The 21,717-nt window shown below is 35.0% G+C and overlaps 1 protein-coding gene across 1 annotated transcript; it reads right to left on the bottom strand.

Annotated features, from left to right (window-relative positions):
* Nucleotides 1–253: 253 nt before the first annotated feature.
* Nucleotides 254–20,766, bottom strand: LOC128987452 (dynactin subunit 2-like). Its single transcript, XM_054408298.1, has 10 exons — nucleotides 20,487–20,766; nucleotides 16,571–16,645; nucleotides 14,812–14,948; nucleotides 14,026–14,137; nucleotides 13,338–13,492; nucleotides 11,007–11,211; nucleotides 5,586–5,777; nucleotides 4,242–4,344; nucleotides 2,402–2,468; nucleotides 254–1,609 (listed from the first exon to the last, which is right to left on the bottom strand). Exons 1-10 carry the CDS (start codon nucleotides 20,520–20,522, stop codon nucleotides 1,492–1,494), a joined length of 1,200 nt encoding a protein of 399 aa, XP_054264273.1. The 5' UTR covers nucleotides 20,523–20,766; the 3' UTR covers nucleotides 254–1,491.
* Between the last annotated feature and the right edge of the window lie 951 nt (nucleotides 20,767–21,717).

Below are 21,717 nucleotides of genomic sequence, written 5' to 3'. Positions count from 1 at the left end.
GAGAATCCTAAACTTGTTTGGTACCTCCTCATACTTTAGACACCCAATTCCCAAATCCCGGCAACCAAAAATGGCACTGTTTTATGAATAATTGAATGGAGAAGTTTTGCTACAGGTACAGTTGGGTGAAAAGCTCACATTACGTCATGAATTGTTCAACAATTAAGTGCCCCATAGCATAAATTTAAAATACACACAAATATATGACCTTGACCTCATACACTTTACTACAATCTCTGCTCATTAAACAATATATTTCATTCATAAATTTGTTATTTTTGTCTTCCTTCTGCTTCTTTAACCCTCCAAGTGTCCATAGTAATAGTATTAATGTTGGCCTATTTATTGCGCAACCGCAGGGTTTTATTCAAATGTATCTTAGAAACTTAAAAACACTCTAAAGTATTAGGTTTTATATATCATTTTGTTTGGAAAATTATGGGCTTCAATGTAATATATAAAACATTACAAAATAAATTGTCAACAATTTTTGTCGGGTTAACATTAATCAAAAATTATAAAATAAATGAAAAAATTTATGTTTGCGCTCAATAAACTTTTATAATTTTAGGTCTACAAATATTTTTAAATAGCCACTTTGTTCTAAATTTTATGAGGATTCCAAAAATATAATATAAGGAAGTAAATTTGCAAATAAATAAGTTATGGGTGAAAAACTGATTTTGTACATTTAGCGTTAGCTAAGAATGCATAGCTAGGAATCTGACGGATAATTTACATCAATATCACTACCTACTTCTTCAGGATCATCAACAAGCCATTCAAAATCACTTAAATCTTCTTATAATGCACCACGTATATCACCACTTTTTATTTTTAACACTAAAACAATGATAAACGTAATAAAACACATCAGTCTCCGATGTGATGTCAACCAAGTTGTTTACAAATACGCACGTCATCTGTCTGCTACAATATGATCGGAACTAAAATGAAAAGCGCCTAGAAACAGACATCAGGAGAAGGCTTAGAATCTGCCGAAAACAACAATACCAATCTCGATCCAGTTCAATCTGATTCAGTCAGTCCCAGAGCCTACCACAGCGGGTGTGTTGTGCGTCGCTTTTGCACGCTTAACACTCGGAGGGTTAAAAAATACAACAACTCTTATAACACACAAAAACAAATTCGGCTTTGGCTCCACTTTTTTCAAAATAAATACTTCAAATATCAATACATACAAACTTCTTCAACTAACTACCGTACTCAATAATACAGTACTTCAAGTATAAAAGTTTTTAAAAAAACTTTCATACAAAGATAGGTAAACATTTCAAATTTTGTGGGAAAAGATTTTGTTCAAAGTTGTAATATATATCTAAAAAATTTACAAAAAAAAAACATGGTGACAAAGCACTTTTACAATACAAAAGCAACAGATCATAAATAAACTTTCAAATTACAAAATAAACATCACAGTAACAATGCTAGATGCTCGGGCATGCTCGATGCGTTCACTGAAGGTAAATGTTATTTCTTGCTGGAGAGCCCTTTAATCCTCGAATCTAAGCTTTCCAAGTCGGTCTTGATGGTTGTAAAGTTGGTCTTGAGTCCTTCCTCCACACTCCCCAGCAGTTCTGAATTAGCCCTGGTTAAACAGTAAATTTCACAGTTATTTGATATGATAAGAAGAGATTAAACTTGAAAATTGGGTAGTTAGAAATTAGAATGTTTCATTGCTGCATACATTTTTTTGACTTTAAAAACACCCTATTAGTCCACCTCAAAAATACTTAATAGAAAGAAATATAGACAGGGGTTTGTGCAGTAGGCCCACAACCAATCCATTTAGAAAACTTGTCAAAACTATTTAAAAAATGATATTGGTATTGAGAATTGTTTTTTAAGGTATCGGTATCGAGATTCGATAAATTTTTGTATTGACACATCACCAATTTCATCAAAGATTTTTTAACACTTCTGCTACATTATTATTTTTACTTGAATGTGTTTGGTTATTTAGGCTGTGTTTTTTTTTTTTTTTTTTGTACAAATAAGTTTTATTTTCTTAATCCTGTTTTGTGTGACCAACCTTTACTAATGCAAAATACTGTAAAATTTAAATATGGGTATTTTGTTTTAAAAATACAAAATTAAGTAGGCTATCCTAAAAATTTAAAATAAGGTACCGATGGTACCGGAACTGAGAACCGATTTTGGCTAGGAACGGGTACTGGTACCGACTTTGAAAAAGTGGTACCGACCCATCACTACTCATGAGCTAGCATTTATTTACAAGGTACTAAATAATAACTGTAATCACACTGTAATTTAGTCATCATTTTCGACAAGACCCGAAAAGAAAAACAGATCAAAAGAGACTATAGATATTGCAGTTAGATAAGAAGTCTACTGAAGTATTCATTGTACTTAAACTTACCTCATTTTGGCTGCTAACTGGACTTGGACAGATTCCATCTCACTTAGTGACTTAGCAAACTCTCCTCCTGCAATGGGAATAATATTTAATGCTTTAAAATAATAAGATTAATGGCTACTTAAAATAATATTGTCATTATTTTCTTGTAAGAAATCGGTTTCAAAAGAAACTTTAGATAACACGGTTGTCCGAGAGGGGTCTCCATCGAGCTACTTTTGGGACATAGCGGGCAAACTCAAATCTGAAACCAGCACGGTGTCCGTTATTTAATCCACTAGTATTCTAGCTGTTCCCACCCTTTGTAACAGTAAGTCTCATCATGGTAGCCATAAACGATGTGAAGAAAATTCCACGCCCTCACCAAGTATAGGAGTTCTGTGAATAGACTTCTGTGGCCTATGTCATTACGCATTGAAGTCCATTGCCAGTGATGGACGTGTATGAAGTAAAGTGGTTACTTACTTACTAGTTACTACTGTGACCCCTGGTACTCCAAATAGTACTTAGCCTTGTCTACATCTGAGTTTTGGCCTATCTCGCAAATTAAAGTGGTTGGTGTGGAAAATGCGTGTAAGGGGGTCAGAGGATATAGTAAATACTTTTGACAACGTCTTGGACTGTGTAAGCTGCTTTCGGTCATTAAATCCCTTTGATGCAGTGACCAAAGTTGAGGATATCGTGCATCTGAATCACGGTGTGACTGAACTGATAGGGGATGTCTCTAAGATTATTAAGGATATGAATGAATATAAACCCTGGCAGTTTTAAACATATGTCGATCAGCACGCACAGTTTCTCTAACTGAAACACTGTCTCAATGGAAACTGAGGAACAGTTGCGCACATGTGTACGGTCTCCTGCGAAGTATCTAAGACATTATTGGACATTTGTTAGGTCTAAACATTTTTCTGCATACATATCCCAATAGAGGGAACAGATTTCAATAGGTTTTAATCCCCTACTCAGATAAACCTCATCACAGATTGCGATTGATATTTAGCTGGAGCATTGAATTTTCTTCACATTGTTTTTAGCTACTTTGAAGAGACTTATTGTCGTATAGGGATGGAAATCAGCTAGAATTAGCGTTTGCGGTGCACCGAAAAAGTAGGTACAGTTACCTAATTACTGCCCTTGCTTTGGTACAGCATTTTACTCTGTACAAATTTGGTTTGGAACAGCCTATAATTATCAATTACTTTCAAATCACTAGGGTAGTCAAGTAGTTTTTCTCAAATCAAACAGTAAAACCATTGACATATTAACAGTCAAAGGTAAAACTAATGAGTCAAGGTAGATTGCATAATGGATTTACAGTTCACAATGTGAGTAAACTTCAATATGAGCAGACGGCAGATAAACAAGCAAGTTGTTTGGATGGGTCAAAGGAGTATTAAATATGAATACATTCTCAGTATTCTGTTCCTTTTTTTTGTTATTTTAGTTTATATGTGAATTAAAACATAATCAAACATAAATAGCTTATTCCCTATATGGGAAATTCGCTAAAAGACTATCCAAAGTCAGTAGCCAACAAAGTCAGCTAAGGGGTAACTTAAGGGAAAACCATCTCGCTGATTTATTTTTTTAAGGAAACAAAATAGAGCTTAGCTAGCTTACTGGAAAATGAATCCTATACCTACCCAGTGTTATGTTACAAGACTTTTATTGTTTATCTATGAGCCCCTTGATTAATTTTCTCAGTTAAATTTATCTGAACTCTAACCCCTTCCAAATGTAATTGTCATATTTAATAATAAGAAAAAAATGTTGTCAACTCAGTACATGTTAGTACTTAGTAGGTACTGAATCTCGTCATGAGTTTAGTCTGACTGCATACCTTGTTGATGAAGATTCTGTAGAGCTATTAACCTGTCCAAGGTCTGAGGAAGAGTTAGAGACAGATACTCTGCCTTCTTAGCTAGTTCGTAAAGCTCGTTGATCTGAAAAACAACATTTCTGAAAGAATATCGGTATTTAACTTACAGTTTCCCACACGATTATAACACTTGTCACAAATTTTAAATTCAGGATAATTAAACTATGTCATTTGGGTAAACATTGTGCTATGGGCTTAATAACACTTTGATTTTGCTGTGGAAACCTATTTAAAAATAATTATTTAAAATGATTTAAATTTTGAGTATTGTGCAAACAACCAGAGATTGTTTGGACCACATTCCATCCTTGGTCGACCTGGCACTGTTCAAGATCGGAAACGATGGGGAACTTGGTAAAATTATCTAGGATAACAACTTAAACCCAAAAAAAATCAGTGGAAGTCGCAAAACTGTCAGGAAGCTTTCATTATTGGAAGCTTTACAGTGGCTCTTTTCTTTGGGGGGTTCTCCCTATAAAGAGTTAGGTTTTAAAAATTACACCAGAGATTTGCTTGAACTAAAGCAATTGTCTAGGAAATTAAATCGATTCCTAAATAAATGCTGGACCGAAGTATTGGATGGAATTTTCAAGCAACTAAAAAGATCTAAAAAAAAGGAGGGACCATCAAGTTAGAATGGCATGAGATAAGCTGTGTTTTTATGTGCTATTTATATGTCAAGGGCAAACCGTATTGAATTTGTAAAATTTAAAAATTGGAACGCTTTTATTGCCTCACCCTAGATCCCAGTGAAAGCCACTACTAAGTTGCATTAAGATTGAGGTTTAGAGTAAGCTGCAGGATAAAAAAATTTGTATAGATTTAACAAATAAAACCAAACTTCAGTAGAATGTGTGTACGGTACTTAATGGCCTTACTTTCATTCCACATAAAACTAAGCTTTTTACAGATGGACAGCACCTTACAGTTATTAGTATAAATGCAAGGATATGAGATGAAAATAGTAATTTTTACTAAGTTTAGAAAAACTTCTTGATTAGCATTTTACATGTTGGTGTTATAATTAATTTATAAAATTACCGTCTTGTATTTGTAAATGTTACAGTAAAAAGAGTAGATATATCGGATTGTGTTAGAAGACATACTTTATTTATTATACTCTTTTAAGTTTAGGACACAATCAGAAATACTAAGATATTTTTTTAGTAGACTACACCAATTTAACCTTTTATTGGATTTAATTTTTTTTTTATGCACAGTTATTGAACATACTCAATGTTGTAAACGTTTTTATTGAACAAACTAGGTGTATAACAATCTTATCAATTAGAATAAATCTCTTACCTTCTTATCTCTATCGGGGTCAGATGAGCCGGTGATTGCTGCAGTTTTCTCTGCTACTTGGTCCAGTTTGGTCAACAAGCTGGACAGTCGAGTCTCTGCAGCATCCAAGGCCGCAGCATCCAACAACGCAGCTCTACCAGCCAATTGCTGCGTTGTGGTCATCAAACTACCCTCTCCCAATCCCAACCTAGACTGTGACAATAAAATATCAGGATTATTACAGATTTTCAACATACAAATTCCCCGAACATTATCAACACAAGATTATTGTGGGAACCTACAATCTGGGATCCTTTGAATGAATAATGATTGTAAGTGTTTAACATGAATATTAGGTTGAATGGCTTATTAATTATTAAATACGTTGGTAGTTTTATGAGAAAGAGCCAATTTTGCATATATTTATTTATTAAAATACATCACATAATGCTTAAGGAGTGCTTCTGCACGCAGGCAGGTAAATTGTCAAAATATACATTGAGTACTAGTATAGAATAAAAGCAACAAGTATAAAATGAGTTAGATTACAGGGTGTCCAGCAAATAGGCTCGGCCGAATTCCCGCATATTTCCCGAGTAACTTCAATTTTTTCCAAGACTTTTTTAGGGTAAATTTAGCATTAGTTAATCAAATTGAATATATTTGATATGCAATACAAACAAAAAGGGTGCACACACTCACGCACATTGCAAAACCGCTTAAAAACATGCGCACATCACCATTTAACAAAGCCCAACCATTTCGAATCACGTTTTGAAAGCAAATCCCAACCAAGTGAGATTAAAAACGTTTTTCTTACATAACTGATTTAATTAATCGCAAGTGCAATAATATAGTCTAATAGTGTAACCGTAAATTAAATTAAATAACTAGACATTGTCCAAATCGGAACCAGAAATTCTTTGAGTATAAAATGTTTCTTGAGTTTTGACAACCAGAAAGAAGACCTTGAATCAGTGTTGTATAGGGCTGGGACACTGAAATGATCGTCGCCAATAGCTTACAAAAAAGGTTTCCACTCATTGATGGCGCTTCAATGGCGGTTGTGTAAAGTGTAAAGTAAAAATTCACAACTGCAGTGGGTAATTGTAACAGAGGTTTAACAGAGGAAGTGCTAAACTCGCTTTTCCAATGTGTCACTTTCTGTTTCTACTCACCGTGTGATGCAATCGCTGGACATACAGCCAATAGGCCCATAGCTCATATCTTGGGTACGTAAGCCTACATATTTATTCATAACAACCTTTTTGACGACGATCCTTGATACCGGTACTTTTCCATAGAATACATGGCCTACCTACTTAAGAAATATAATTACACATGACCAAAACCCCAACATTGTGTGATTTTCGTCACATTTCCTTCTAATGTTAATAGATATACTAATCATTGTTTAGAGAATGGGTAATCTATTAAATAACAAAAAGTTGTTTGGGTAAGGTTGTTTTTTTTTCAAACTGACACCAATAAGTTTACGCTATAACTTTTTACGAGAAAATCCAAAAGCAAGAGATCAATAACCTCGGGACTAGATATTAATGTATTTAATTGGTCGAATGTACTATAGTTCTTAGGTAGGTTCTTACGTAGGTACTGGTTCTTTTCCTTAGAACCGTTGGTAGCTGTTAGAATCATTTTACGTAGGTACCAACACATCACTGTACAGGGTTGCCACCAGCCATGAAAACCTTGAAAAGCTTGAATTATGCATGAATTCTTGTGACCATGAAAAAAGGCATGGATTATGCATGAATTTCTCTATTGGACCATGAATTTTAAAGATCAGGATTAATTATCCAATTAGTACAATTAAATTGGCCAAATAATTTTTTTTCATATTTAAAAACAGTTAAGAGAAACCAACACCAAGAGAATACTGTCTGGAAATGATTATTTAACATGTTCAACGATCAGAAACAATATTGCTTAGTTAGTTCATTCCAAGTCATTCGAGGTTAGATGCTGATGTGAGCTGAGTCTTTCTGAAGACTTAATATGGTTTGAAAAATCATTAGTAGGCCAACTTCCGCGTATGTATAAAGGGACATGGCAATCACAAAAACAGAAGTTTTAGACCATGCTCGGAATTGAAACGGGGTGTGCAATAAAACAAGACGCCTGATTTTAATAGCTTTGTGGATAAACCAATCATATCTTAGTACGTTGAGTAATAAGATAAACCAGTAAACATAAAGGATATTTTATGACATTCATGTGGAGGGATAAAAAAGGACTTTTTGGCCAGGTGTGCGGGATCTTTGTTTTATTCCGGTGGAAAGACTGAATTAGACCTATTCTTATATATAGATATTTTACAATTCTTCTCCTATGTGTCATATAGAATAGCTGGACCCATTTTGTTTTCATCTTTGTTTTGAATGTATATTTATGAATTACTCTAAAATAGTTGAATTTCATGTATGGAAAGGTTATTCAATAGTAACACGCAAAGAAACTGCCTCTTTAACAATTTCTTAAGTCAGCAAAAATGAGTGCACCGACCATGATTTTTTTTTAACTGCCCATGAAAACCATGAATCTTGCATAGATTTTTTCATCCCACTATGGTGGCAACCCTATGTAACCTTTTCCAGTGTTTGAAGGAAAACAACTCCCAAACAGGAATATTTTGAGTTAGGAATAGTTTTCCAGAAACATTGATAAACTGGCCTACCTGATTCTAAAATATTTCTAGGAATTGAAAAATGAGCTAAACAACGTACAGAGACATAACATAATATCATTATGAGTAACGCATTTATTTACTCCATAAAATAATGTGGTGATTAATTTTTTTTTTATTTGTAATTTTTTTTAATGTCTTCTATTCCATATCTTCCAACTCCATGTCTTCTATTCCACATCTTCCAACTCCATGTCTTCAAATTCCATATCTTCCAACTCCATGTCTTCTATGCCACATCTTCCAACTCCATGTCTTCTAGTCCACACCTTCCAACTCCATGTCTTCTATTCTACACCTTCCAACTTCATGTCTTCAAATTCCATATCTTCCAACTCCATGTCTTCTATTCTACACCTTCCAACTCCATGTCTTCAAATTCCATATCTTCAAATTCCATATCTTCCAACTCCATGTCTTCTATGCCACATCTTCCAACTCCATGTCTTCTAGTCCACACCTTCCAACTCCATGTCTTCTATTCTACACCTTCCAACTTCATGTCTTCAAATTCCATATCTTCCAACTCCATGTCTTCTATTCCACACCTTCCAACACCATGTCTTCTATTCCACATCTTCCAACTCCATGTCTTCAAATTCCATATCCTCCAAATCCATGTATTCAAATTCCATATCTTCCAACTCCATGTCTTCTATTCTACATCTTCCAACTGCATGTCTTCTATTACACATCTTCCAGCTCCATGTCTTCAAATTCCATACCTTCCAACTCCATGTCTTCAAATTCCATATCTTCCATCTCCATGTCTTCAAATTCCATATCTTCCAACTCCATGTCTTCAAATTCTATATCTTCCAACTCCATGTCTTCAAATTCCATATCTTCCATCTCCATGTCTTCAAATTCCATATCTTCCAATTACGTGTCTTACAGGTTGATCACGTTAAAAAAATGTCAAGTTAGTTTATACCAGGTACATATATATAGTCAATTCTTTTAACAAAGTCTGCAGTTGAGATAACGGTTTGCAAAGTTTAAATGGATTTATAATTTTTAATATCCATGGCAACATAAATCAATAATAGTTTAAATAAGATAAAACACAAAGGCAAAAGCTATAAAAAATGTTATAAAAGATTCATTTGTTGACCTTTAATACTCTGTGTTAAAATTCTTTTTTTAGACTAGCTGTGGTCCCGTTCTACGCACGGATAGTGTAGTCAGTCTCTTGGTGTTGGTTTCTCTGAACCGTTTTTAAATATGAAAAAAAAAATATTTGGCCAATTTAATTGTACTAATTGAATAATTAATTAGTCTTTAAAATTCATGGTCCAATGGAGAAATTCATGCATAATCCATGCCTTTTTTTCATGGTCACAAGAATTCATGCATAATTCAAGCTTTTCAAGGTTTTCATGGCTGGTGGCAACCCTGCTGTAGTTTACAAATTAGTTATTGTTGGTGTTGCACCTTATTTATTAGAGCCGTCCGTATTCAATTTAAGTGATGTCTTAACTCTGTATAAGTGTTGCTTTTTCTGTCTGGATTCCAAATCTTAGCTTACCCGGTATGCTAAGAAAATGATAACCTATTTGAGTAAAACATTTGTTGGGCAAACCATCATGAATTGTTTACGCCTTTATATTGTTTATGTATCAATAGTTCGTGGCCTTTTTTTGGATTTTTGTGTGTATGTCTGTTGGTAACGCATTAATGTCCTTATTTCTCAGTGTTTCACGGAATGGACAAGAGCACCTTTGATACTGAAAATGTCAACCGGAATAAAGTGTTAAATGGTGAGGTTGAGGTAGTACTTTAAATACGTTTAAGTTAACCGATGTGGAAAGTAACTTTCAATTATAGGCCTACTTTAGGGCTACGCTTCATGGATCTATAAAACATTTTTTAGTTTAATCATTGGACATATGGACCATAACGATCCGGGTGACATTTAATTGCGAAGCATTTATTTTGGCTTGAACTGTCAGATACTGTATTTGCGAAGGTTTATATATAATAGTTTTGCCAGCATATCTGCAAATATGCAAACTAACTGCTGTTCTTAATCTTAATATAAGAAGGTTTCAACTGACTACTATAAGATCCCCGTGCGTAGAACGGGCACACAGCTAGTGTCTACTACAATCAGACTGATGCTGTAAAAACAATTGTATAGCTATATAGTTCGCAAGTACGCCGCAACGATTCTCCTCGCCCTCGCCACTTACTTGTATCATTGAACAGAATGTCACCATTTGTAGTTCTGTAGCTAACATGTACACTTCGCTGTGTGTTTTAAAATGTTTTTAACTATTGAATCTCCCGCCACGTGCGATTAAAGGTCAGTGATACGTTTTTGACCCAAGAAACATATCGGATGCTAACGTTCATCACCAGATGACTGATGTTTATGACCCTAATGCAATGGTAGAGGGGAAAGTGTGGAAACGGGCTAGGGAGTTTAAAATGGCAAGAAAATGTGCATTTAGGCAGGAATTTTGTTAATGGCGGGTATACAGAATTATAACAAAAGACCACAAGGGGAAAAGTTTTTCATGGCTATTTTTGCACTCTATAACCCATTTCACGCTTTACTCTCACTCATTGCTTTAGGGTCATACCATAACCATCATCAGTCACCTGGAGATGAATATCGGCATCCGATATGTTTCCGATATGTTTCTTGTAATCAAAAAAGTATCACAGACCTTATCTTGCACGCCGCGGGAGATTCGGTAGCTTACTAAGATTTAAATTACAAAGATGGAACTCACCAGCTTGGCAGGTGTGTTCCCCACAGCCTGCTCCACCCTGGCCAGACGTTGCTCTAGGTCTGCTAGCCGAGCTGTCTGCGCCAATTGTGCATGGCCAGGTCGCAGCATCATCTGGAACTTGACCTCTGACCCCACCCCCTCCCCCTTACTGTGGTCCCCCCCACCACGCTTGGCCTGGAACTGCTCCAACTGAGACAGCAACTTTCTGTAACAAATCACTGTGTAGGTTGTTGACAACAATAACTGCTTCAAATCTTATTGTTTAACAGAATCTTTAAGCAGGCAAGATCTTCTCAGCTAATAATGATAAAGGACATCCCAAACAAAAATGTTCAGAAAATGTTGAATTGTGAAGCTATTTCAAAAGGATCTGTAGGTGGCTTTTAATATTTCCATAGGCTATATTTGAAATAGATACTTAATGTTTTTGTGTGTTTGAACTGAGCGCAGTAACCCTGATCTTATGAATATAAAAATGTTATTCCTAAGCAAAACAATCCTACCTGCAATCAAATGTATTTGTTTTAAGATTTAACCCCACATGTTGAATACCAAAATGTTCGTCTAGGTGTGTAGATTTGCAAACTGACGTTACATTTTTGAAAAAGTTTCTTGGGCTCTGCCTCAGTGGCTTTTAAAGTTCCAATGTTATCCTTATGAAAAACATTTGTGTTTACATTATGATCAGCTGGATAATTTAATTTCTGTTAATATTTTGGTTGCAATTTAAGGAAACGTGTGCTACTTAAACATTTACTGACTTGGTTGGAATGAAATATTTACTACTTGAATTTGGGTTAACATAAATATTACAATGGAAAAAACGAGAAAGCGTGGACAATTTGATATTACTAAAAAAAAAAGAAAACTGAATTAACACTGTGCTGCATTTCTTGAGCAATCATTGAAAGAGCCGATTTGCAAACTATGGAAACATACTGTAGGAAAGTCATAGAACACCAAAAATTGTTTACTGTTATTCATTTTAAAATAACGCCTGTAATACTTTGCAATTGCTCAAATTCGAGCAACAGGTACATTAGTATTAAGATAATCCTGGTCTTGTTAAAAAGGAATAATGACAAAGAAACATAGGCTTAGAAAAGATTCCACTAAGGAAGAGCAACCTTCCATTTTGAACATTAGCACTATTACCACTCAGCAACCCATTTATTTATTTACTGCGTCCCTTTATAACATTTTACTACTACAAAAGTAACTACTTTGTTTGCTATATGTGAAATGTTAAAGGTAAATTGATTCCATCCAATAACAAGGCCATTTAAAATTATGCTATGTGTAAAATTTTAAGTTTTCAATTACTTCAAAGTTTATCAGCTGTAAAGAAGTTATGTAACTGCCAAGTAACACTTCTCAGAGCAATCCAGGAAACTTCTTTTATTACTGTCGGCCTCCAAGATGAGCCAATTTACTTTCTAGTTGACTTCCGTGTGGAGGCCTATGTGAACCAACAGTGTTTTGAACATAAAACTGGTGCCACAATCTCAAAAAATAACTGGTGCATTTGCCATTGGTTAAGAAAAACAAATATTGCACGTTAACCCAACTCTTTAATCAACTAATGGTTTAGTTATCTAGGGAAGTACGGTTATCCAACAAGACTTAATTCCTACTTGTTACTTTATAAATAAATGTTTAATTACTTAATTGTTGTCATAAAATGTAATGACAAAGGCTAGCGCTGTGGAATCATGTCAGTAATTTGAAGTTCCTTTGTTTTTGCTATATTTTCAAAGTTTCTCATTTCTTTATTACAATGTAATACGACTCACTCCCATGCACGGATTCTCCCATGTGGGATTAAATTTGTTTATTGTTTAGTTATGCAGTTACTTAGATTAGAACTTACCTTCATTGTAATTTATTTTACAGGAAATAAATAAAATGTTATTTTATTTTTATGCCACCTGCCAAACATGAGACTTAGAATGCCTTTGGAAATCAGTGATTTCCCTGACATGTGTAATTAGTAGGCAGCCCAACTACAAAGTTTTAAACATATTTAAGAAATTTATTATTTTGTACTCAAAACTTTGTTAAGATTGATGAAGAGCAAAACTAAACGTGGGAGAAGTTTACATACATTATAAACAAAAACCTTAAGACAATGTGGGGGCAAATCGCTCTGCAGCCCGTTCTCGCGGAAAGCAGTCGGCTCTACCTCATTACTGTCGGCCTCAGCTTAGATCATTTATCACACAAAACTACTTGAGTGACAAAAGGCAGTGGCCATATTAGACATTGAAGTGCCAACATTATTATCTAAAAAATAAGTAAATGTATATTAGTACAAAATATACAAATAATTACTTGATTTGAGCTCCTTGAGGATCAGACAGACTAGCCACCAGTTCAACTCCCAGCTGTTCCTCTAGCCTCATCTCTGTCAGTTGTTGTACCAGATCTTGTGCATGTCTACCTACCACAATACATGACTGCTTGTTGGTTTCATCCTTGGCTGTCTCCTAGACATACAACACAATGTATACATATTATCATCATAATAAATATTTAGCTCCCAACACATGATACACACTTAACTCAAGACAACATGTACTATGAGGGTTGGCCCTCTTTAATACCTTATAAGAAACAATGATCCTGCATGTCTAAGGATGTCACCCGAGGCCTTTAACCTGGTGCTTGCTCTCAAGATGTACAACTTTAGTCCCAAGTAAGGAAAAAACAGTTCAAAACAAGAGAAAAAAGTACAAGGGGTAAAAATGACTAACTTTCTGTAAAAAGGAGTCTTAACCAAAGTAACATATTTCGATCATGGTACCTTGGTATTATACAGACCACACCGATAAATGGACTTTCAATAAGATTTTAATTAGTTTAAATAACAAAATCTTCCTGACCTAACCTAAAACATATTCCACCCTTAGGTTAGGTTATTATCAGGTGTGGTCGGTTAAGTACCACGATCATTTAGATATAAAGAATTTTTTTTACAAAAACTATAGCTTGTTGCAAAAATATAATTTTGTTCACAAACCTTCAAATTGGCTACTTCATCCAACAGTTCTTTTACTTCACACTGAAGTCGTTGATATTTTTGAATTGGGGTCTCTTTTTCTCCATCACCAGCTAGTTCCCAATCTCCGTATCTGAAAGTATTTACAAAATGTTGTAGTTTAAGCCTAAACATAAAGACACAACATTCTTACCATTTAAGTCCCTATCAAGGTTTGGGCCAAACAGCACCAAGGTCTACTTACTTAAGAAACAACAATTTAGTGATCGTGATACAGGCAGGTTTTTTCCTGCAGTTTATGTTTATTCAACGCAACACAAACACAATGCAATTATTTTGGGTTAAAAAGGGGGAAGAAAGAAAGGGGTCAGGTCAGTGAAAACACTGGAAAATGTAATGTTGCAACGACCAAAATAAAAAAAAAACTGCCGAAAAGCTTTTTGTGTTAGACACAATCACTGACATTGTTTTAAGAATACAAATACAAACCATGACAACAACTGTCATATGAGTGGCCGATGACAACAATACCAGCAAAGTCTTTACTTATCAGTAGGTCTACACGTTTGTAACAAACTTCATCAAAATCGGATGATTTTTTCCCCGAGTTATTGCACTAACAAACACATGTAGGCTATATATGAATCTGAAAAAATGTTTTTTTTTTCCTCAAAACCAAAAAAGTAAATCGGTCCCGAGCCCAGGTCTTACCATGAGACCTACGGTAATAACTAATTCCTTATTTGGGAAATTTGCTTTAAGTTGCCATTATCTTAAAATAAAAAGACTGGTAAATATTAATCTTACCTTGCATCATATCCCGTGCGAGACTGTTTTCCTAGCCTATCAGAAAAGTCAACTCGGCTTGCATCTAAACGTTTTCCTTTAAACTTGGATAATGCATTAGTTGCACTAATGTGCAGGCGTTCTATGCTGTCAGATTCCTGTATAAAATCAATACAAATTTGTGACCAAAGTTTTTTGAGAGGATTTTAATTAGGGTATTTTAATTATTTAGGGAGTAAGTTTGTTATTGGATAAAAATGCAAGGGGGGTCCTTATACCAACGATGGAAGTACCTAACCTTTAAGTCTTCTTTAAGATTTTAAAAACTTGTAAAGCATTTTTTTGCAATCGTTGAGCAGAGCTAAGTGCAGCTCTTATACTACTATTAAATATTAATAGTCAAAGGTCATAGTAACCAACCATGGTAAGGTATAGTTCTGAAATGGAACAACTCAGACAACAGTCTTTTCCCTACGTGAACTTTTAGAAATTTAACATGATGGGATTTATGGGTTAATTGGCCGCCATGACATTATTTGCAAGATAACAATAAAAAGGTAAACAAGTGTCACAACATATGTTAGTCAAGGAATCATCTAAAATAGCACAGAGAAAATGGGGAAGAACAATCGGATTAATAGCATTGAGCATAATTTAGTACAAAATAAATAACCAATAATTAGGGTCGCCGGAATTAGGCTGATGCGCCATTGACTTTAAATACTCCAAATAGCCATTCCATTTATGTGAACTAAATATAGGCCTACCATTGAGTTTGGATATTGTAGGTAGACAATTACAGTAATTGACGTGAACCAGACGTACTATTGACTTTAGAAGCTGCAAATAGGAACTCCATTTATGCGAATCAAATTAACCATTGACTTAGACTTAGAATACTGCAAATAGACAATTACGGTAATTTACGTGAACCAAATGTACTAATGAGTTTGGATACTGCAAATAGACATTCCATTTAGGTGAACTAGAAGTCAACCTATCATTGACTTTGGATACTGCAAGTAGATTTCTCATTTATGTGAAGTAAATTTCTCATTTACGTGAACCAAATGTACCATTAAGTTTAGATACTGCAAGTAAACCATTTGTTTATGTGAACCAGACGTACCTGGCTTTAAAACCTGTAAATAGACATTCCATTTAAGATTTGTGAACCAGGCATACCAATACCATTGACTTTAGATACTACAAACTTTCCGGTTGAAAAGTAAATGTATTGTTCAGTTATGTTAGGTAGGACTTATAAACACAGTACATTGAGTTTCCAATAGGAATCCTGAAAAAGTATCAAAATTTTTTATTCTAAACACAGTAGGTATACTGCATTGATATTATTCTATTTAAAGTCCTCTGATTTACTACTGTCTAATTGATTACCCATTGGCAGATACGCTACTAGACTTTTTGTGCTGAATAACTATCAGTAAACACTAGCACTTAAAATCTAAAGCAGAAGTTAACTAGGCAAGAGCGCAGTTAATTGCAACATGGAATATTCCAAAAATGCCAGGATATTAAACTAAGTTAGGTCCTTGTCTAAAAACGAATCTAATTGTTCAACACCGGTGTTGAAATGGGATGAGAACGTGTGGGAACTGTGTTCCTACTCTGCTTAATTTTCCAAAAGTCCTATAGGGAGTCACAGGTGAATTCCCCAGTTTTTTCCAAGGTGATTATGAGCGGAATCACAGAAAAATTCTAGGCACTGAAACAACACTGTCCAACGCTTTAAGTAATTTCACAAAAAAGCTCAACTTACCTCCTCAAATATTTCTGCATTCTGATCTGCTTCAGGCAAGTCCTTTGTTTCATAGAGATCAGGCTGATCGTAGGCCTTAAAAATCAAAAGCAAAATGGTGAATAACTTTAGTGGTCATCTAGACTAACTCAGTGAATGGTTTTGTTCAGAACCAGGTAAAGTTTGATAAAGTTAACTGGCTCTGTAAGTGTTAAATAGGCCTACTAATGATTATTCCTATTCTGATTATCATAAGAACAACAGTGTCAGTTTTTATTATTTGAAGTCAATTTCTACGAGGTAAATTTTAATAACTTTTCTATTATTGCTAACTGTGCATTAAAATTAGTTTCTGTTGATTTATTGTTGACACCATATTAGCACTCAGTTACTGCTTCCACACTGACACTACCATGTTGTATATTATTGCAATTAACATTACTGTTATTGCTTTACATTTGCTAGACCTTTAAGCATTTATTTACTTGTAGAGCACCAATCAAATTTTAAAAAATATTTTTTTTTCTTGTTTGTCTTATTTTGAGCACCTTTTTCTCAGACACTTTTGGGGTAAAACTATGAACTCTGAAAGTTGCGGTAAAAATATTCTGGGACCAATCCCGTATGCACAACCATTTTCATAGTAAAAATTTGAGTTTATTTCTCACAGGCCTACTGTGTCCCACTTCAACCCTAGCAGTGGCCAATGTTAGAAGTGGGGAATGACCAACCCAGTTTGGCGATTTTGCAGACCTTTTTTTGAAAATTTGTAAAAATTCAACAGTACAAGTAAACCTAGCCAATCTTATATTCATTTTGTTCAGAAAGAACCGGAGAATCTAGAAATAGTAATATACTAATGATTTAGCCAGTGTATTTTTTAGTAAAGTAGAGAAAATAAAAAATTAGAATTTTTTTTTTGAAATTTCAAAAGCAGCCTCTTGGTAAAAATGTTTCTACAAATATTATATGGGAAATTCATTGTATACATTTTGTAGACAATCTAATTCTCTACATAGAAATATAACATGTTAGGAAAATATTTTCTTTTTATAAGTTTTTGAGGTGAAATATACTATAATAACAAATGGAGAACCGAAAAAATTGAAAACCGTACAGTGTGAGTTTGTGTTAAAAGTATGTGTATACTAAAAATAATAATATTATACATGTTTGTAAAGCTAATGAAGTAAGAAATCCAAAAAAAGTCACAAGTTTATGGTGAAAATCATTTTTTATTTATAAATAAAATAATGTTTTTATATTTTAGCAATTTTGTGGGAAAAAAATCATAGTATTTAGTATAAAACTTTTGTACCAAATGTTTTTACTTCAAACCAACATAATCATCTTGTAGTGTATTGAATTAAGCCCACCTACATAAAAATGTATACTGTAACACGTTGGGTAACAATTGTTGTTTTTACGTGTTAGGGGCATAATGATATAATAAACAGAAAACCACAAAATACAACCGCAAGATAAAAACAACCTTCTATAAACACAATTTCACACTATTCAGTAAATATTATAAAATGCATGAAGATTAGGCCTACTGTTACGTATATATACACACACATTTCTCTAACAATACGAAATAATAACGAATTTAGTAATAAATGGCAGATAACACGAGAGCGAAAACTCACCGGCAACAACACGCAATGACGACGCAATGGCGAATACAAAGCATTTTGTGTACGAGACCTTGACAGTAGTGACACACTTTCGTCGTCTTCATGAGAGAAACCGGAAATAACCCTGAGCGCAGGGCTGCCACTATCACAAGCTATATTTCTTCCTCTTCAAAATGACATATTAAATATGACTAGTTATAATGACTTACACTGTAGGCCTATGTAATTTGTATTTTCCGTACTAGCGTATTACGCTGGTTGGCCATTTGTTATAAATTTCGAAAACAGCTGTTATCATAAAATCGAACCTGTTGTGCAATCAATATTTCGTTCTAAATATCAATACCACAATGAAGATAAAATCAATGGCTATCCAGTGGTACCACCGCAACATCCCAAGACGAAAATTACCCGAGCAGGGTAATGCCAAACAGGTCGTGTTTTGACAGTTCACAAGTGTCAGCTGCAAAAGTCGTACCGCGAAAAAAATTCATTTGATTTTTTTAATCGTCGAGACATTGTTATATACTTTATACAGGGGTTGTTTACACATATAATAAAATGAAAGTTTAGAATGTGATTTTTCGAATGGTATATATTTTGTTCACATCAGAATTGATTACTTATAAGCGGTTTTTTCACAGTTAAAAAAATTTCGGCCCATACTAGATATTAAGTTACGCTGGTGGCCATTCTAGGCGTCTTGGCGAACGAGCGTGGTTGGCCACTGCTAGGGTTAAATAAACGTAGAAACTGACTTCTTGGCGTCACAATCATATTTTGTTTAACTTGAATACTTGAAAATATGGCAGATATGCACAACCCGACACTAAATTAAAACAATAGTAAGTACGGTACCGGTACCTACCACAACGGGTTAAAAGGCATCACTATGATATCCAACTGTATTGTTAAGTTATTGTTTCTTAGGCTACACAGTTGACAGGTAGGCTAGAAAGTAGAAAGTTTTGAGTTTGGTTAAAAGTTTTTGAAGTTATTGATTGAATCGCTAAGTTACTTTTATGGTTGGATAATCCAAAAGAAAATTCATGATTGGCTATTAACAAATCCGTTTTATTGTTTAACTGAGTTTTTAGTCCGTCCTGTGATCCTAGATTAATTTGTAGATTGAATTGACCGAGAAATGAGGTTGTTATTGTCAGTGGTATTATAAGTTACCACCAGTCAGTGGTGTTATTGTGTTGGTTGTTATTGTGTAGTGGTAGGTTTATGATTGTTATGTGTGTAGATTCTTAAATGGTCTACGCTAATATTGATTGAAACTATCGAATTGAAAATATTGATTAATAATCAATATTTTAAAATATAACCAGGCCTATTATAAAATTAAACTATAATAACTTAACCTAACCAACCAAACTTGCTGAAACTCGCATGAAGGTTTACTAATCGAATTGATAGTTTCAATCAATATTAGCGTAGCCCAGTTAACACGTTCAATGCTGACTACATCAATTGATATAGTCGCGCCACGAGCGGCCTACATCAATTATGTAGTTGCGCAACCCCCACTACATTAGTTCAGTATGAGCTCAGCCATTGCCTGGGAACGTTAAAATTGTTGCTAGCCTGTAGCTTAGAATGTGAGCTTTATTTTGGTGCCTCAGGTTGGTACTAAAATTTCCCGTAAAATCCCATCTGACAATCCTTTTGTCCCGGTTTCGGGGATTTTCTCTCTTCAAGCCATATTACAAAGCCACTGACAACTGATCCAGGCAGTGCTGCTACCTTTGGGTGTTTTAGGGAACTACGTCCAATCTCGGGCTAACGTAGTACAATCGTTATTCGTCAGATTGAAATATTTGAATGCCAATTGCGTTCGCTGTTACGGTACCACGCCATGGCTTCGCCCAGGCCTCGCCGCCATTGTCGAGCGCCTGTTGGATTGCCTGCCGCACTGAACAAGTTAAAAAACTGTACCCTAGATTTTCTTTTCCTTATTATTATGATAGATTTAGCCTATATTGTATGACAAAGCCTGGGCCTATTTCATGTAGGGTAATATGATCAATGGTGAATAAAGATTTCAGATTCTGATTAATGGTTGAATTATTGATATAGGGCTTGAATTAAGACCAATCTTGTGCAGTGTTGAAGACCTAGGACTAGGGCCTACAGTTAACTTAGGACACATTACTTAGGCCTACGAGTGATTTTAAATGTAAGGACCTAGGCCTAGTCGGGTGGGGAGGAGGGTTTATGATATAAGTGTAAAGAATAAACTTTAACTAACATCAAGAAGGGTAAACCTTAAAATGATTTAAATTAAAAGTACTTACAATGCCGACAAGGTTAGCATACTTAGGATCAGCCATTTTAATTTAACCTCCTTCGCTCCTTCTTAGCAGCCTAGTTTGAAGACAAGATGACTGATGATGAAAGATGAAACGAAACGATGATCGATGAAGATGAGAAGAGATGAAAGAGAAAGATGATCGGATCGGAGGGACCGAGAACGAGAACGAGAACGGTGTTACGACGGTGACGGTGACGGTCACGGTGATGATCGGTCCGGTCGATCCTTCGATCGGTGATTCGGTCGGTGGATTGGTTGTTGGTTGGAAGTTGGAAGTGAAGTTAGTGAAATGAATGATTGCTCTTCTTCTTTGTCTTCTTCTTCTTTTCTAGTTTGCTTTTATAAAGGCTGGTTTGGTTTAATTACCATGTAGTTACACTATTTCACCTATACAATTTTGCCGGGCTTTTTCGAAATGCTAGCAAGATACTGAATGTGTCACTGCAGCTATAAGGCTGCGGCTCCACTTGCCGTAAATTGTCGCGCTGTAAATTGTAGCGCGCTACACGCTACAGTTGGTGGCTCCACTAGCAGCAGAGTACGAACTACAATCTGCAGCGTCCTCAGATCGTGAATAGATTAAGTTTAGAACAGAACAAAAAATGTACCTTTTCACCTGGACCTGATTCACCAAGACTGATGACTCGTTTTTTAAATTTTTTTCACCCTCCACCAACTTAACCCAAAAAAAACTAAGTAACTAGCGAGCGTTGTGTTTGTTTTGCGTAAGGTTCGTGCTTCTGATACGTTTTGAGTCCGAAATTTGTTTTAAATGAGGTCATTGAAAAACTATGATGCTATCCCATAAAAAGTTAATTGAAGGCATGTCTGCGCCTGGCGACCAATGAAACTGAGATTAAATCCATTTTGGGGGCCCCGTAGTACTATAATGACTAATGGTTATAAAACTTGTCATGTTTTATGTTTAAGATCTTCCATTAAGATGTATACCTCTCTCACGTCTTCATTGAGTTCGAAATTATCCATCTGATTTTACGTTTATTAGGCATACTTCGGTACCATTCCACAACTTTTTCCTGTCGTCTATTGGCATGGTGGAAGGAAGGTCTATTGGTGTACGGCGCTCGGTCTTTTAGGAGCCTTTCCCCTCCTGTATCTTCTTTCCTAAATTTGGCTGCGTTGCTTTTTGATGTTCGAGTGGATTGCATCTCCATTCCTCTTGGGGGTTAAATTATAAACCCTTCGCAAAAATA

Source organism: Macrosteles quadrilineatus, unplaced genomic scaffold (genome assembly GCF_028750875.1).
Source record: "Macrosteles quadrilineatus isolate MER2022 unplaced genomic scaffold, UCM_ALF_1.0 Scaffold_2__2_contigs__length_208266976, whole genome shotgun sequence".
In the NCBI taxonomy this organism is placed as follows: domain Eukaryota; kingdom Metazoa; phylum Arthropoda; class Insecta; order Hemiptera; family Cicadellidae; genus Macrosteles; species Macrosteles quadrilineatus.
The sequence above is the reverse complement of the archived record's forward strand: the minus strand, read 5'-3'. Positions and strand labels throughout refer to the sequence as shown.

What these genes read in the sequence shown, in the direction of transcription:
- LOC128987452 (XM_054408298.1), bottom strand. Translation starts at nt 20,522, where the DNA reads ATGGCTGATCCTAAGTATGCTAACCTTGTCGGCATT. An exon ending in ATGCAGAAATATTTGAGGAG is followed by an intron (nt 14,949 to 16,570) that starts GTAAGTTGAGCT and finishes GATTTTATACAG; the next exon opens with GAATCTGACAGCATAGAACG. An exon ending in ATGAAGTAGCCAATTTGAAG is followed by an intron (nt 13,493 to 14,025) that starts GTTTGTGAACAA and finishes TTGTATGTCTAG; the next exon opens with GAGACAGCCAAGGATGAAAC.